This window comes from Eubalaena glacialis, chromosome 12, assembly GCF_028564815.1.
Source record: "Eubalaena glacialis isolate mEubGla1 chromosome 12, mEubGla1.1.hap2.+ XY, whole genome shotgun sequence".
NCBI classification, from domain to species: domain Eukaryota; kingdom Metazoa; phylum Chordata; class Mammalia; order Artiodactyla; family Balaenidae; genus Eubalaena; species Eubalaena glacialis.
In genome coordinates, this window is record NC_083727.1 from 69,051,662 (window position 1) to 69,067,447 (window position 15,786).

At 34.8% G+C, this 15,786-nt stretch overlaps 1 protein-coding gene across 2 annotated transcripts in view; it reads left to right on the plus strand.

Annotated features, from left to right (window-relative positions):
* Window positions 1-15,786, plus strand: part of RNGTT (RNA guanylyltransferase and 5'-phosphatase) — a 234,513-nt gene that overhangs the window by 9,043 nt on the left and 209,684 nt on the right. For both annotated transcript variants that reach the window (XM_061206736.1, XM_061206737.1), the window contains exons 2-6: window positions 176-285; window positions 3,132-3,235; window positions 3,326-3,414; window positions 12,870-12,945; window positions 14,131-14,371. In XM_061206736.1, the coding sequence (XP_061062719.1) occupies window positions 176-285; window positions 3,132-3,235; window positions 3,326-3,414; window positions 12,870-12,945; window positions 14,131-14,371 (620 nt within the window). The remainder of the gene's footprint in view (window positions 1-175; window positions 286-3,131; window positions 3,236-3,325; window positions 3,415-12,869; window positions 12,946-14,130; window positions 14,372-15,786) is intronic.

Below are 15,786 nucleotides of genomic sequence, written 5' to 3' on the forward strand. Positions count from 1 at the left end.
GTTCCAAGGCAGTGCCTTTTGAAAATATGGTGTAGGTTGAGAGTATTTCATGAATACTCTTTTAAATTCCATTTAAAACATTGTAAGAAAGTGATTTTGAGAATTGCTAATTATAGAGTTTTAACCTGGAACATTTTCATTATTGAAAATTATTACCTATCTTCATGTTATTTAGGAAGATTTTTACCTCTGAAGACAATGTTAGGACCAAGATATGACAGTCAAGTTGCTGAAGAAAATCGGTTCCATCCCAGTATGCTTTCAAATTATCTGAAGAGTCTGAAGGTAAGAAACAAAACATTTTTGATGTTGATTTAACATACTTTATCCCTTTCTTGTTCTACAGGTGGCTTTTTATTTTTTAAAAATTTATTTATTTATTTTGGGATGAATTGGGTCTTTGTTGCTGCACGCAGGCTTTTTCTAGTTGCGGCGAGCGGGGGCTACTCTTCGTTGTGGTGCGTGGGCTTCTCATTGCGGTGGCTTCTCTCGTTGTGGAGCACAGGCTCTAGGCACGTGGGCTTCAGTAGTTGTGGCATACGGGCTCAGTAGTTGTGGCTCGTGGGCTCTAGAGTGCAGGCTCAGTAGTTGTGGCGCATGGGCTTAGTTGCTCCGCGGCATGTGGGATCTTCCCGGACCAGGGCTCGAACCCGTGTCCCCTGCCTTGGCAGGCGGATTCTTAACCATTGCGCCACCAGGGAAGCCCCTACAGGTGGCTTTTTAAAATAAAACTTTTATTTTGAAATAATTAACTGACTCAGAGGAAGTTGCAAAAATAGTACATAGAGTTCTGTATACAGAACTCTCTATCTCTTCTCTACCGAGATAGAGAACAAGTTAGCAGGTGCCAGCCTACAGGGATGGGGGTGGGAAGAGGGTCTGACGGTAAAGGGGTAGCATGAGGGAGTTCCTTTGTGGAGAAGGAATAGTTCTGTAACTACCACCATGAATCTATACATTAGGTACCGGGAGTTAGGACTTGAATATATGTTTTCAGGGGGCATAATTCAACCCATAACACCAACCATTGTTCTCTTCTATTTTAGACTCTTGGTGGTCTGTTATTGTATGCTCTCTCAGTACATTCAACAAATATTGGTACCCATTATGTGCAAGTCTCTTATTATGGGATGGTAAAGATGCCACTTAGTTTTTGATAACCTGATACTCATCCCTATTCTCGGTGTAGTTTTGGGTCGTTATTTGTTTATATCTTTTATTTTAGCTTACTTGTAAACTTTTAATTTTTATCTTCATTATTAATGTACATTTTGAAAGTCATAGTTAACATTTATAGAGCATTAACTATTTCCTAGGCAGAGTGCTAAGAGCTTGGGCTTAGCACCAATTAGCCTGGGTTTGATTTCTGGTTTGCCACTTAAGCTTTGTGGTCAAGTTACATAATCTCTTCATGTTTTAGTTTTCTCACTTGCAAATAAAGTTAGTGCATTTAAAGCACACAGAATAGTGCTTGGCACAGAGTAAGGACTTCGTTTAAATCTCACAACAACTGTATGAGGTGGATACTATAATTATCCTTATTTCATGGATTGGGAATCTATAAGGAAAAATAATTATGTATATGTAATAATATGTATGAGTATATGTGTATACAGACAGACACATTCACACCCAAACACATTATTCACACAGACACATCACACACACAGACACACATTTACACGCATACATATATATGGGCTCAGGGCAGCTAAGTCATGCAGTGCAGTTTCTTGGTTTCTAAAGTATTCGTATGTATTTAGAAAATTCATATTTTCTTGCTCATCCCCACTTTTCATTCATGTCTTATTTTGGACCTGAAGACAAACAAAATGGGTTCTAATTCTAACTAGTGAAAAGCTGTAGTATGGCATCTAAATCTTTGCATTTGGCAATACATATCCTCTGAAGGAATTAAGATCACTGAAGAAGCCTATGTGGGAAGAGAAGAGAAGTAGGCCCAGGGGTGCAGATAGTACAAAAAATGCCATCAAAAATACATTTCCTGGGGAAGTGAGAGGGTGCTTGATTGGAAGAGCTGTCTATTATCCATATATGAGCTAAGAAATCTGGAGAAATCCATAGAGCACATTAAGGCAGCTAGTTATATTTTAGAAGTGCACAATTTTGTCTGTTTTGTGATGTATGAAATTTAAATGTTTTTGCCATTCCCCACCCCCCCCATAACAATGGAGTTGAATTATTATGTAGACCAGTCTCCTTTAGGCAAACGCAACAATAGGTACTCAATAAAAGCAGTAACAACAAAAGAGAGAAAAATAACAGTTTAAAAAGTATAGGTTGTTTCTCTTACCATTCTTCTCAGAGAGTATATACTTCAGAATGAGGTGGAAGATGTTTGGATTGACTGTTCTTTTACTTGGCTCAGTTCCAGTGTGCATATCTTTCAAGGCTGAATGTGATTCTGGTTGCTCAAGATCTTTCAAACCTGTGGCCCCCTAACACAAGCCAACTACTTCAGTTACTGCTCAACAGAAGAAATAATGATTTTTGTTCCAATACAGGAAGAAAAACTGGCTGAGGAATGGGAGTAAGTCTTCAGTGAGATGCACAAATACGGCCATGTGTACTGTTCTTTATTGATTATTTAAGGGATTTACAAGGGAATTTTGACTGTACACACTTTTTGCCCTGTGTACTCACTTGAGAATTTAACTGCCTAACATGTGCTGTAGTGATGACTGCTTGGAGTGCTGGGTTATTGTGTGCCTGGAGCTTTGGTTGGGGTGTGTTTCAGATAGATGATATCCCTGTTCTAGCTTCTTGTCTAGTAAATCGTAGGTGGAGTGACAGATGCAGAAAACTACATCAGTGTTTGCTTTTTTAGGTACACTTTTGTAATGTTGAAGTGGAGTCTGTTTTGCTTATGTTCTTGTTTCATCATTAGTTTGGGGGTTAATTTATTTTATTTAGTGCCTAAGTTCTATGTCTTGAGTAAGACTTGGATAAGTGATACTTTCATTGTTAATAGTTCATTGGCAGAGTGAACCTAAAATCTCCCTTAGTGTAGTTGAATGAACTGGCCTGGAATACTTCCATTTAGTCAGTTTGATTTGGTACAAATTCAGTTACCAGTAAATCTGTCCTTTTTTCTTTCTTTCTTTTTTAAGGTTAAAATGGGCTTGTTGGTGGACCTGACAAATACTTCAAGATTCTATGACAGAAATGACATAGAAAAAGAAGGAATCAAATATATAAAACTTCAGTGTAAAGGGTAAGTCATGTATTAAGATTCCTTAATATTTAAACCATCTGTTGAAATTTGTAATCTCTTCTTAAAAAAAAAATGTTTCTGTATTACTAGACATGGCGAGTGCCCTACAACGGAGAATACCGAGACATTTATTCGTCTATGTGAGCGGTTTAATGAAAGAAACCCGCCTGAGCTTATAGGTATGTTTGGCTTCACTTTACCAATGTTGAATATTTTCTTTTGTGATTGGGTTTCCATTTTCTTTTTTACAGGTGAGTTGATATGGAAGTTTTTTTTTCTTTTTTAAGTCATCACCAAGAAGCGTTTACTAAAGTAGTAGACTAACTTCTGTGAACTATAAAATAAATGTATTTTTTTTAAAGAATTTTTTAAATGTTCTTTTTTAAAAATTAAGTTATTTTCTTTGTTCATTATTTTTGGCTGCATTGGGTCTTCGTTGCTGCGTGTGGGCTTTCTCTGGTTGCGGCAAGCAGGGGCTACACTTCACTGCGGTGCGTGGGCTTCTCATTGTGGTGGCTTCTCTTGTTGCATAGCACGGGCTCTAGGCACGCGGGCTTCAGTAGTTGTGACACACGGGCTCAGTAGTTGTGGCTCGCGGGCTCTAGAGCGCAGGCTCAGTAGTTGCGGCACACGGGCTTAGTTGCTCCACGGCATGTGGGATCCTCCCGGACCAGGGATCAAACCTGTATCCCCTGCATTGGGCACTGTGCCACTAGGGAAGTCCCAAAATAAATGTATTTTTGTAATTTAAAAATTTTTCATGATAAAGCCCTAATTGCCCCTCTTCAGTTGTACTGTTGGGAAACTGTATCTTAAACTTAAACACTATATGTATATTTTTTATAACTTTGAATTTTATATTGTATGTATCATTCTGAACCTTTCTTTTTTCACTCAGTATTGTGTTTTTGGGAGTGACCCATGGTGATGTATGTAACTGTTGTTTATTTGCTGCTGTGTAGTATTCCATTATATGAATGTATTATAGTTTATCCACTTTCCTGTTGATGGACAGTTCTTTCAGCAGATATTTATTGATTGCTACTCTTTGCTAGGTACAGGCTCTTGGAACAGCTCAGGGAGAAGACAGAAAAAAGGGGGTTGGGGAAGTGGGGGAAGGAAGCCAATAAACATAAATGTAACAAATGAGTAAATTTTCTTGAAATGATTATTACTTAAAGTGACATTTGGGTTATTTTCAGTTCTTTTTGCTATTATGAAAAATGTTGCCAGGAGTGGTCTTCTAGAATTTTTAAGGTTTGTGATTTTTAGTTTTGGTTCTTTGTTCCTTCTGATATTTATATTGGCATATGGTTTGAATTGAGGATCCAATTTAAATGTTTTCTATATAGTCAGTCATTTGTGTCAGCACAGTATGTTGAATAATTTTTTCACCTGATAGTTAGATGCCATAAATTAACTTCTTATATGTACTATTGGAAATTTTTTCCAATTCATTTTCCTTTTAGTTTTTTTGGTAATATTTAAAAGCTTTTGTTGTTAATATATTTTCTTTTGTGATTTCTTCTTTTTAAAAATTTTAAGCAGCTACTATTTTCCCCATTCAGAGAATTAACTGAAAAAATTTTAGGAATAGTAGGAAAGTTCAGGGGATATATTTGGACACAGATAAATAGGAAAACATCAGCAACTTTCCTGTGAACAAGCAATAACTAGTTAGAAAATATAGTTAGAGAATAGTCTCATTAATCTTACTATTAATAATATTGGCTAACATTTATTGAACATTTCTCTCTGCTAGTCACTCTGTAAATCATTTTACAAACATTTTCTCATTTTCTTCTCAATACTATTAGGTAGATGTTATTGTCACCCCCCCATTTTATGATAAGAAACTGAGGCTTGGGAAGGTTAAGTGACTTAAGGTCATTCACATAACTAGTAAGGGTTACAGCTTAGATCAGGTCCTAAGATAAGATCTAAGGGTTACAGCTTAGATAAGATCCTAAGTAAAGTTTAGAGTTCATACTCTAAACTACTTGTCTTCTGTAAAGTACAAAACACCAAGGAATAAAGTTATTAAGAAATGTAGGAGTTCTTAATTAAGAAAATTTCACTTGTATGTTAAAAGACTTGAAGAAATGGAGATTCATTGTTGCCAAATTAATTTCCAGTTTTTAATGTAATTCCAAGCAAAATCCCAATGAGACTTTGGAAAAATTACTATGAAGTTAATTTCTATTTGTAAAGTCCACTGCCTCCATTAAGTCAATATTTATTGAGCACAGAAAACAATTGTTTGGCAAATCAGACAGGTGAAATTATGAGCAAGAAAATTTTGAAAGACAAAAGTAACAAGGGGATTTTCCTTACCAGTTATCCAAGCATATGGTAAAGCAATGGAAACTACAGTGGTTTCCTAGTGGTAGAGATGTTTTTCACATCAGAGAGGGAAGGTGTGATTATTCAACAAATGGTTATGAGACAATTAGCCAACTGTATAATAAAATATATTTTAGATGGATCAGATATTTTTGAAAGGACCCATAATAATATAGGAGAAATATAGGTCAGTACTTATTTAACTCTGAGGTAAGAAAGGGTATTCCAAGTTTCTCATCAAAGGCAGAATCCATAAACAGGTATTTTTTAAGCCGTGTTCCTGGACCGCCTGCATCGGAATCACCTGAGGATGCTTATTAGAAGTGCATGCTTTAGGGCCCCTTACTGGACTTGTATGATCAAAACCTCTGGGAATGAGGCCTAGGGATCTAATTGTTTTTAAAACAAGGGTCTTAGGTGATTTTTATGTACACTTAAATTTGAAAACTGCTGTCAAAAATTAAAATGTCTATTCATGGTAATAGTAACAGCTGGAATTAATGAATGCATATTATTTGCCTGGCAGAGTTGGTGGGAAACTCTGAGTGAATGAATGAAGGAATGAATGAATGTAATCCTCATAACAACTCTGTGTAGTATGTGGCAGTATCCGTATAGTATGTGGCAGTATCTGTATTTTACAGATAAGAAAACTGAATCTCAGAGAAATTAAGTATAGTTTTTCCATGGTAACACATCTGATAAGTGGTTAAGCCAGGTTTGTAATCCGGTTTCTTACTTCAAAGTCCAAATCTCTAATTACTTGCTACACTGGTTTCTAGAGTGACCACATAAAAATGAAAAATAAATTCTGTGTTATAAAACACAACAGAAACAGAGCAAAAAGATATTTGACAAATTGGGAGCAATATTTGAAGTATATATGACAGATAAAAGTTAATATTCTTATATACAAAAAGATTTTATAATCCAACAGGCAAAAGAGGCATTCCTCCATAGAAAAATATGGAAAACAATGAAAATGAAATTTATAAGAAATGAATTACAAATAGCCAAGAAACATGAAAAAAATTTTCATTCTCACTTGTTAACAAGAGATACAAATTAAAATATATGTCGTTACCTTCCCCCATCAAATTGGCAAAGATTAAAAACGAATCATAATGTCAAGCTTTGGATAAAGTGGATGTACTTATACATTATTAATTTGAGTGTTAACTGGTACACCCTCTCTGGAGGGCCAATTTGGTGATATTTCTCAAGATCCTTAAAAGTGTTCACACACTTTGACTTGTCAAGGCCACATTTAAGAATTTATTTAAAGGAAGTAGTCAGAGATGGGCATAAAGATTTATGAGAAAGAAATTTAATCACATCTTCATTTGTAATTAAAAAACTGGAAACAGCTTACACCTCTGATAGAAGCAGATCATTTATATTGTACAGTATGCAATTTATTTAACAGAAGAACAATAATATGGGACTATATGACATGGTATTGTGATATGTATATGTGTATATATTTACACATTCACATGAATATATGTAACAAATACACACATATTTAGGATACAATTAGAACATATACAGCCTAAAATAGCATTGAGGCCTTTATTTGAACAATTAAAAACAACTTTTTTCATTCGAGAGAAGCCATTGTAGGGGTAAAGAAGAAGAATTCAAGAAGAACTTCAAGAACACTTAACATCTGGAATCAGATATCCTGATTTCAGGAAGATTAATACTCCCAAGTCAACCCTTGTTATAAATTGTCCAGTTGTATTCTTAGAAGAACTGATGGGGAAATTTTCTAAATTGAGTGTTTTATGGGTTATTAAAAAAAAATTATAGAACTGTGCTACAATATATTATATGTTACTATATATTATTTGTTTTATATCACTGGTAGGGGTTCTCTTCATGAGGATTGAAGTGGAAACATTTGCTTTGGGCCTGTCCAGTTTTGGAGCATTGTAGTGGCAATTATTTATTGTAATACTCTGAAGACAACAACAGAAACTGGTCTTAGAGCTGGTTGCTGGTAACACCTTTTCAAACAAAAAGAATAAAGAATCAAGTTTGTGTTCTTAGGATCAGAAAATACTGGTCTGCTTTTACAATATTTTAATTGTGTTTTAGTATCAGAGATGGAATTTTCATCAGCCTTGCACACATTCTTGCTGAAGCATACTTGTGATCAACAGTAGACATTTGTGACATGACAGAAGTTAGACTCAGATTTATTTTCAAAGCTACTCTTTTTTTAAATTATCATTTTACTGTCAGTTCATGCAGTTAGCCTGGTTGTGGGATAATACTGTAGACTTAGTGGAAATGAAAAGTTCTTGAAACACAGAAGCCTCAGATGTTTTCTGATGTTTAGGAAGAACTACAGCTTCATAATCCCTTATCTGAAACCCTTGGGGGTCATATGTTTCCAATTCTTACCATATGTTACCTCCCCTGGAGATAGTACCCCCTAATTTTTCTTTATTGTAGAAATTTTCAGTCATACCAAAAACAGGGAGAATAGTGAAATGACACCTCATGTATCCATCATTCAGCTTCAATAATTATCATTTTGCTGTTTTTTTTTTTCGTTTTTCCTCTCCTCCCCCTAACAGATTTTTTTCTGAGTATTTTATAGCAGATCACAGATACCATGTCATTTCACTTAAAGTGTTTCAGTATGCATCTCTAACTGATAGGATTTTTGGTTTTTATATAATCACCATGCAATTGTACCAAACAGAATAATGAGAAATTCCTTAAGGTCATCTAAAGCCTAGTCCATTTTCAGGTTTCCTCAATTATAGAAAAAATGCCTTTGTAAGTTAGATTTTCAAACCAGTTTCCAATAGTGTCCACATGTTGCATTTTGTTGTTATGTCTCTTAAATCTCTCTGATTTGCTCTCTTTTTTAATGCTATCAGTTTGCTGGAGAAACCACGTCATTTGTCCTAAAAAATATTCCATTATCTGGGTCTACCTGAGTGCTTCCTCATAGTATTAGTTAACTTTTTCCTTTGTCTTCTGTATGTCCTGTAAACTGGTAGTTAAATCGAGAGGCATACTTATATATTTTGGCAAGCATACTTCATAGTTGGCGTTGTATGGTTCCTTTCACACCACATCAGGAAGCACAATGTCTGGTGGTCCCGCTTTTAAGGGTACGAAGATGATTAAGTGGGTTCTGGTGGCACCATCTTGTGTCCTCTGTTACAGACTTTTTCATCTGTCTTTTACCTAATGATTTTATTATCCATTGATGGTTGTTGCCTTCATCCAGTATTTCATTAAGGGTTGGAAAACAGTGATTTTTTTCTGATTCTCTCTCATTTCTTCATGGATTAGCTGGAATTCTTCTTTAGTAAAGAACTGTTCTCAACAATTTGATTATCCTGAAATGCAGTTTGTAATGGAAAGGCAAGTTAAGGGTCTGATTCTCTTATTTCTTAATTTCCAGAATAAAGAATTGGTATCTTACCAATCTCTAGTGGTGACTGATTACTTTTTTTTCTTGGAGTATCTGTATGAACTCATGAATTTTTATATAGTTGATGTATTTAAATCAGTTGCAGTCAATATTTATTCTTATGCTCAAATTGCTCCATCCTAGGCCAATGGGGGCCCCTTCAAGTTGATTTCTGTATCCTTTTGATAGCACCCTATCAGTCTTTGATGGTTTCCTTGTTTTCTGGTACAACGTGTTTTCCAGACCTGGAACCAGTTTTTTCTCTAAGGAGCCTGGTTCCTTTAAGTGGAAAATAGTATTAGAGATAATCTGGGTGTAGAGAGCATTTCTGCAGTTAAATATATGAATATTCATTCACACTAAGTGAGAAAAATAGACTATGAATAACGTTATATCAGTTCAGGTCAGGTTTTGTCCCCAAATAATCTACCAAAAATCTTAACTTTTTTAGAGCTTCTTTGAAATTATAATTACAAATAAGAGATTATGGAGCTATAGTGCATTTGTTTGCATGTACAGAAATAACTTGAGGATAAGAATTTTGTGGACTGGAGAAATAAAAAAGTCTGTTTTGTGTTAAAAGAGAAATGGCTGATTTCTTGGTAAATGGTGGACTATGTATAATAGATATGTAGCTTAACTAATGCCTCTAATTACTTTAGGTGTTTCTAGTTATAAATATATGGGCCAGATTTGTGAATATATATTTTCATGAGTAGCACACGTGTATTTTGGTAAAAATCATTTCTTTTGATTAAATAAAAATATTTAAAATAACTTGGCACATAATAAGTTTTTTTTTTTAATTAGTTGATTGTTTTATTTTTGGCTGCATTGGGTCTTTGTTGCTGCGCGTGGGCTTTCTCTAATTGCGGAGAGCAGGGGTGACTCTTCGTTGCGGTGCGTGGGCTTCTCATTGCAGTGGCTTCTCTTGTGGAACATGGACTCTAGGTGCGTGGGCTTAAGTAGTTGTGGCTCACGGGCTCAGTAGTTGTGGCCCATTGTATATTCTTGCCTCCTTTATCAAAGATCAGGTGACCATGTGGGCATGGGTTTATCCCTGGGTTTTCTATCCTGATCCGTTGATCTATATTTCTGTTTTTGTGCCAGTACCATACTGCCTTGATTACCGTAGCTTTGTAGTATAGTCTGAAGTCAGGGAGCCTGATTCCTCCAGCTCCGTTTTACTTTCTCAAGATTGCTTTGGTTATTCAGGATCTTTTGTGTTTCCATACAAATTGTGAAATTTTTTGTTCTAGTTCTGTGAAAAATGCCATTGGTAGTTTGAGAGGGATTGCATTGAATCTGTAGATTGCTTTGGGTAGTATAGTCATTTTCACAATGTTGATTCTTCCAATCCAAAAACATGGTGTATCTCTCCATTTCTTTGTATCCTCTTTAATTTCTTTCATCAGTGTCTTATAGTTTTCTGCATACAGGTCTTTTGTCTCCTTAGGTAGGTTTGTTCCTAGGTATTTTATTCTTTTTCTTGCAATGGTAAATGGGAGTGTTTCCCTAATTTCTCTTTCATATTTTTCATTGTTAGTGTATAGGAATGCAAGTGATTTCTGTGCATTAATTTTGTATCCTGCTACTTTACCAAATTCATTGATTAACCCTAGTAGTTTTCTGGTAGCATCTTTAGGATTCTCTGTGTATTATAGTATCATGTCATCTGCAAACAGTGACAGCTTTACTTCTTCTTTTCCAATTTGTATTCCTTTTATTTCTTTTTCTTCTCTGATTGCTGTGGCTGAAACTTCCAAAACTATGTTGAATAATGAGCACTGGTACTTTCTTAAATTGCATATCATCGCATAACTTAATCACTTAATTGGCAATTATTCTTACATTTCCTATTCATAAAAATATTTAGTTAATCTTGCTAGAGTAAAAATTAGATGCAAAAATAGTAATGGTGTAGATGAGAAACATTTTTAGAGTATTTGTTGCTTAAATTGGTCTCAAATATAAAGTAGAAAGGAAATTTACATGTTGGGTTAAGATTTATGTTGAATAAAAAAGTCTATTTACAGCTGACATCTTTGTGTAACTTTTGAGGCATGTTTTCTTAACAAAGCACTGGAGATGATGAATTTATAGAGTTTCATGATTATAGCAATTATTTCTAAGGGGTAACTTTTTCTGTTCAAGGCTGATCTCTTTATTTTTTATCTCTTTTCAGAAACTTCATTTCAGTTATATCATTGTTCTCTATTTCAGTCTCTGTGATTTAACCAGGTCCTTCTCAGCCTGTAAATATACCCAAGCCTCTTTTATTAAAATATTACCCCTCCCTCCAAAAAAACCCCACACCTTTCTGTTTTATATTCCCCTTCTCCTTCCCAGTCAACTTTCCAAAAGATTGATACTTGAATCCATTTATTTTCATTCACATCACTGCGATCTGGAGTCCTCCCTCTGCAGTCTTAAACAAATAGTGACTTTCAGTTCTAATCATTTTGTGACATTTAAACAGTTGAACACTCCTGTCTTGGAACTTCCTCTTTTCCTGGTGAACATGACTCAGTGTTCATGCTCTCTTTGTTTTCTTGACCCCATGATTGTTCATTCTTAGTCTTTTTTTATGCCCTTCCATCCGCCAACTTATTCTTGAAAGGTTAGTTTTCCTCAGATTCCATCCTTAATTATCTTCTCTTGTTCTGTTGATACTTACCCATTCTCAGTGGTTTTGCCTACACCACAGACTGCTTCTGTAGTGACTACATGCTGATTATTCTTGAATCTGCAACTCCAGCTAGATCTCTCTGTGAAGCTCTTTACCCTTATTTCCAAATATTTGTAAGTCTCATAAGAACCTTAAACTCAGCATGTTCAGCTGTACTCATTGCCTTGCCCGAATGACTGATGTAAACTCCTGTACTTCCTTACCTGGTAAACGGGGCCATTGCCCAAATAGTCACCCAAGTCAGAAACCAAACTCTCAGTGTTGACAGTTATTCACCCCTCAGATTGCACATTCTACCTTAAATGTTTCTTCCATCTACCTCTCCCTGTTATTCCCATCACCATGACCCTTGTCATTCAGATCCTTATCTCACATATAAATTACTGGGATGGCTTCCTTACTAGTTTTCTTGCTTCATTGATGCTCTGTCTCTACTTTACGTTTAGCTGCCATTGAAGTGGGTTTTCTACAGCGTGATCATTTAATAATGTACACCAAGCTGTTTTTATTACTTTTTCAAAGTAGTTAAAATGACTTGAAAATGCAGTCAGTTTTAGAATTTATGAAACTCATTTGCAGCTTTTCAGAATATAGAGGCAGGACCACACTGATCTTGAATATGTCCTGAAAAAAAGCTTAACAAAAATAAATGTCTTTTTCTCAGCAGGTTTTTCTTCTAAAAGTTCATTTTGGAAGATTACAAGCTAATGTAAAGATACAGTCAGTTGGTTTCTAGAGAACTTTGTTTTTATTTTACTATGTATCCATCAGTTTGTTATTTTCCGTATCCAGTGAAGTGTCCTGCGTGTATGTGTGCATGCGTGCATGTGTGTGCGTGCGCCTATGTTCTTTAGAGTTGTGTGTTTGATGAAATACCTCCTTTTTTAAAATGCTTGGAATCTTTCAGTTTTAAGATAAAACTTTAGACCTTAGAAACAGTTGTAACTAATAAATCAGTATATGTTATATTTAAACTTATAGCTATGCTGTAAGTGATTTTCTAAGCAATTTAAGCTGACAGGTTTAATAGTTATAAAAGAAGGCTAAGCTTTAAAAATGTAGTTATTTTATAAAATGATTGAAATGTTTTGATTGCAGTTTGGGGTTTTAAAGTAAAACGTAGCCTCTAAAGTGATTTATTAAATCAAAATTGTTTTATTTTCTAGGTGTTCATTGTACCCATGGTTTCAATCGCACTGGTTTCCTCATATGTGCCTTCTTGGTGGAGAAAATGGATTGGAGGTATTTGTTTCTTGTTATAATGGAAGAAGACATATTTAGTAATTGATAAAAATTTTTTATTGATTTTTCAATTTTAGCATTTTATATTGCCAGGTTTTTGGTGAAGTCATGAGTAATATGATTGATTCAAGTGGTTTTCATTTTAGATTTGGTTAATCTTTTGAACACCATTCATTACCTGGTGTTTTCTACTAAGTAGCATTTTGAGTGCTTATGGATCCCGTATACTATGCATTTTCTTTTCCAGATTTTTTTTCACATCTTACAGAATTATCAGAGACAAGTTCTCCCAATATTTTGTATATGTTTTCACCTTGGAGGTTACTATTGTTTTTCTTTTCATTTTTAATAGTACCTTTTAAAAATACCTATTGAGTACTAGGAAAAACTTAAATGCTATACAGAAAAGGTATTTTTGGGGACAGAGTTACTCTGTTTAAACCAATAAGCATGTCTATGAGCAGCTGTTATTTGTAAAGTGTCTTTTTAGATTCTGAGAGATTAGAGAATGGGATATTACTAACTGAATTTCCTCATTTACTTTGAAGGTCTTTACTTTTGTTTACAAAGCCTTTCACGCAGTAGATCCTTCTCTGAATATAATCAGCTGAAGTACACATGTGATTGTATATTTTCCTGCTCATTCATCCTTGGGGGTTCTCTACTGCATGCACTTCTAGCTCTTCCTTTCTGGCCTTTCAGATGCTCTACACAGTAATGCTACACGATATAGACTCCTATGTCAGACTCAGCCTATGCTTAGCCTCTCTCTGATGACCAGTACTCTTAATGCCTGGGTGTGTTGAAAGTTCCTGAAAAACCAGCATGCTTTTACTTTCTTTTCATATTGCTATTCACATTTCTTTGATGTTTTCGCTGAGAGTCAGACCTCAAACTTCAAGGGTTTACTTAAATTCCTTACAGACTCTACCCGGTCTCGTTTATACACTCATTGCAGTTTACCTCTAGAGTTTAGGAAATTCCCATGTACTTATGTTAAAAATGTTTCAGAATGAATTTATCTCTTAATAGATTGAATGCCTTGAGCGTGGGAACTGTGATTTGTCCATTTTAGAAAACCTCTATTATGCTTTGTATAATAGCCTTAAATGTAACAAGTGAATTTTGATAAATCTGCATAAATGGAGAGTAGTGAGGAAATTGCATGGTGTTTATTTTCCATAGTATTGAAGCAGCAGTTGCTACTTTTGCTCAAGCCAGACCACCGGGAATTTATAAGGGTGATTATTTGAAAGAACTTTTTCGTCGCTATGGTGATATAGAGGAAGCACCACCCCCACCTCTATTGCCAGATTGGTGTTTTGAGGATGATGAAGACGAAGATGAGGACGAGGATGGAAAAAAGGAATCAGAACCTGGGTCGAGTGCCTCCTTTGGCAAAAGGAGAAAAGAACGTTTAAAACTGGTAATGTTTAAAAATACTATTATAGTCTTTACCTTTTCTTCTACAGCTTCGTTGAGATTTATGCAAATGGAATGTTAACTATGTTTAGCTAGATTTGTTAGATTATTTCATTCTGGTTATTTCCAAAGACTCTTGATAGGCACGAATCTTTGCCTTTTCTACAAGAAAAGTTTCAGTTATATAAATTCATCCTGTTTTTGTTTCTTAGGTAAACCAAAGAACTCTTAGATGTTAGATTGAGAATTTATTGTTTCTTTGCAAAGTATTGTGAGATTCCAACTAAATATGGAGTGAAAATTTTTACTGATGCTTTACAAAATTGTCCCATAGTTAAAATAACTTTGCATATAAATTCTGCTCCTTTCCATGGGTGGTGTTTTCATATTTTTCTGTAAAGTTGAACTCAGAAGGTTCTTATTTCTTCTATAGTCAACTCCTGTTAATCTTCTAGAAATAAAAGGCCTAAGAAAAAACATCAGGCATTACCTTCTTTTCTCAGGAGGACAGGAGAGATGTTGAGAAGATTGCTGGTTGTACTTGTACATACACAAGTAGATGGTGTAGGCCAAAGGGTAAAGTCAGGGAAAGTGTGGCGGTAATTCATTGTTAATAAAGTTAATAATTAAGGTGTGTGGGATATCATGGTTGAGCAGTAAATCCCACAACTCATTTATTAGTAGGCATTGATTGACAGGCAAGGAAGAAAATGCCTTGTTTTATGTAAATAATAAAATACAGTTATTTAGGGCTTAAAAAAAAGTCTCTTGTTTGAAAAACATTGTTTTAATATGCATTTACACATTTCAAACTTCAAGACTCAGCGGCTGCTGAAAGTGTAAATTGTTTTGAAACATGGAAATAATTTCAAAAATAACTTAGTTTTTTACTCTAACTCATTTTCTGGACTTAGATATCTGAAATTACTGAATCACATACCTAGAAAAATAAGAATCACATTCTAAAGAAAGTCTAATAGCATAATATGACATATAGATGATTACCCTCTTATCACTTCTGTGAGGGAATTCAACTGTATTTTTTAAGAATAACATTAATCATGAGCATATGCTTAATGTGTTTTTGAATTATGATCTAGTATTTGAACGTGTAAAAGAGTTTAAAACAAACAGTTACTATTTTTACAAAATAGGGTCAAGTTTGCAGCATTTATTTTTCTTTGCCATCAGAAAGTGTCTTAAAAATGACATTTATTTTATAATCTTAAGCACGATTAAATCCCTATAATTGCAAATGAGCTCCAGCATCATTAAGAGGAAACTAGCTAAGATGAACATGTATCTTGAGGGGAATAAATGACATATAAAATAAAATCCCAAACATAGTTTCCCCTGGTTTGTTTTGTCAGTTACTAAGAGGAGTGTTTAAAAATTCCCCACCGTGATTGTGGATTTACC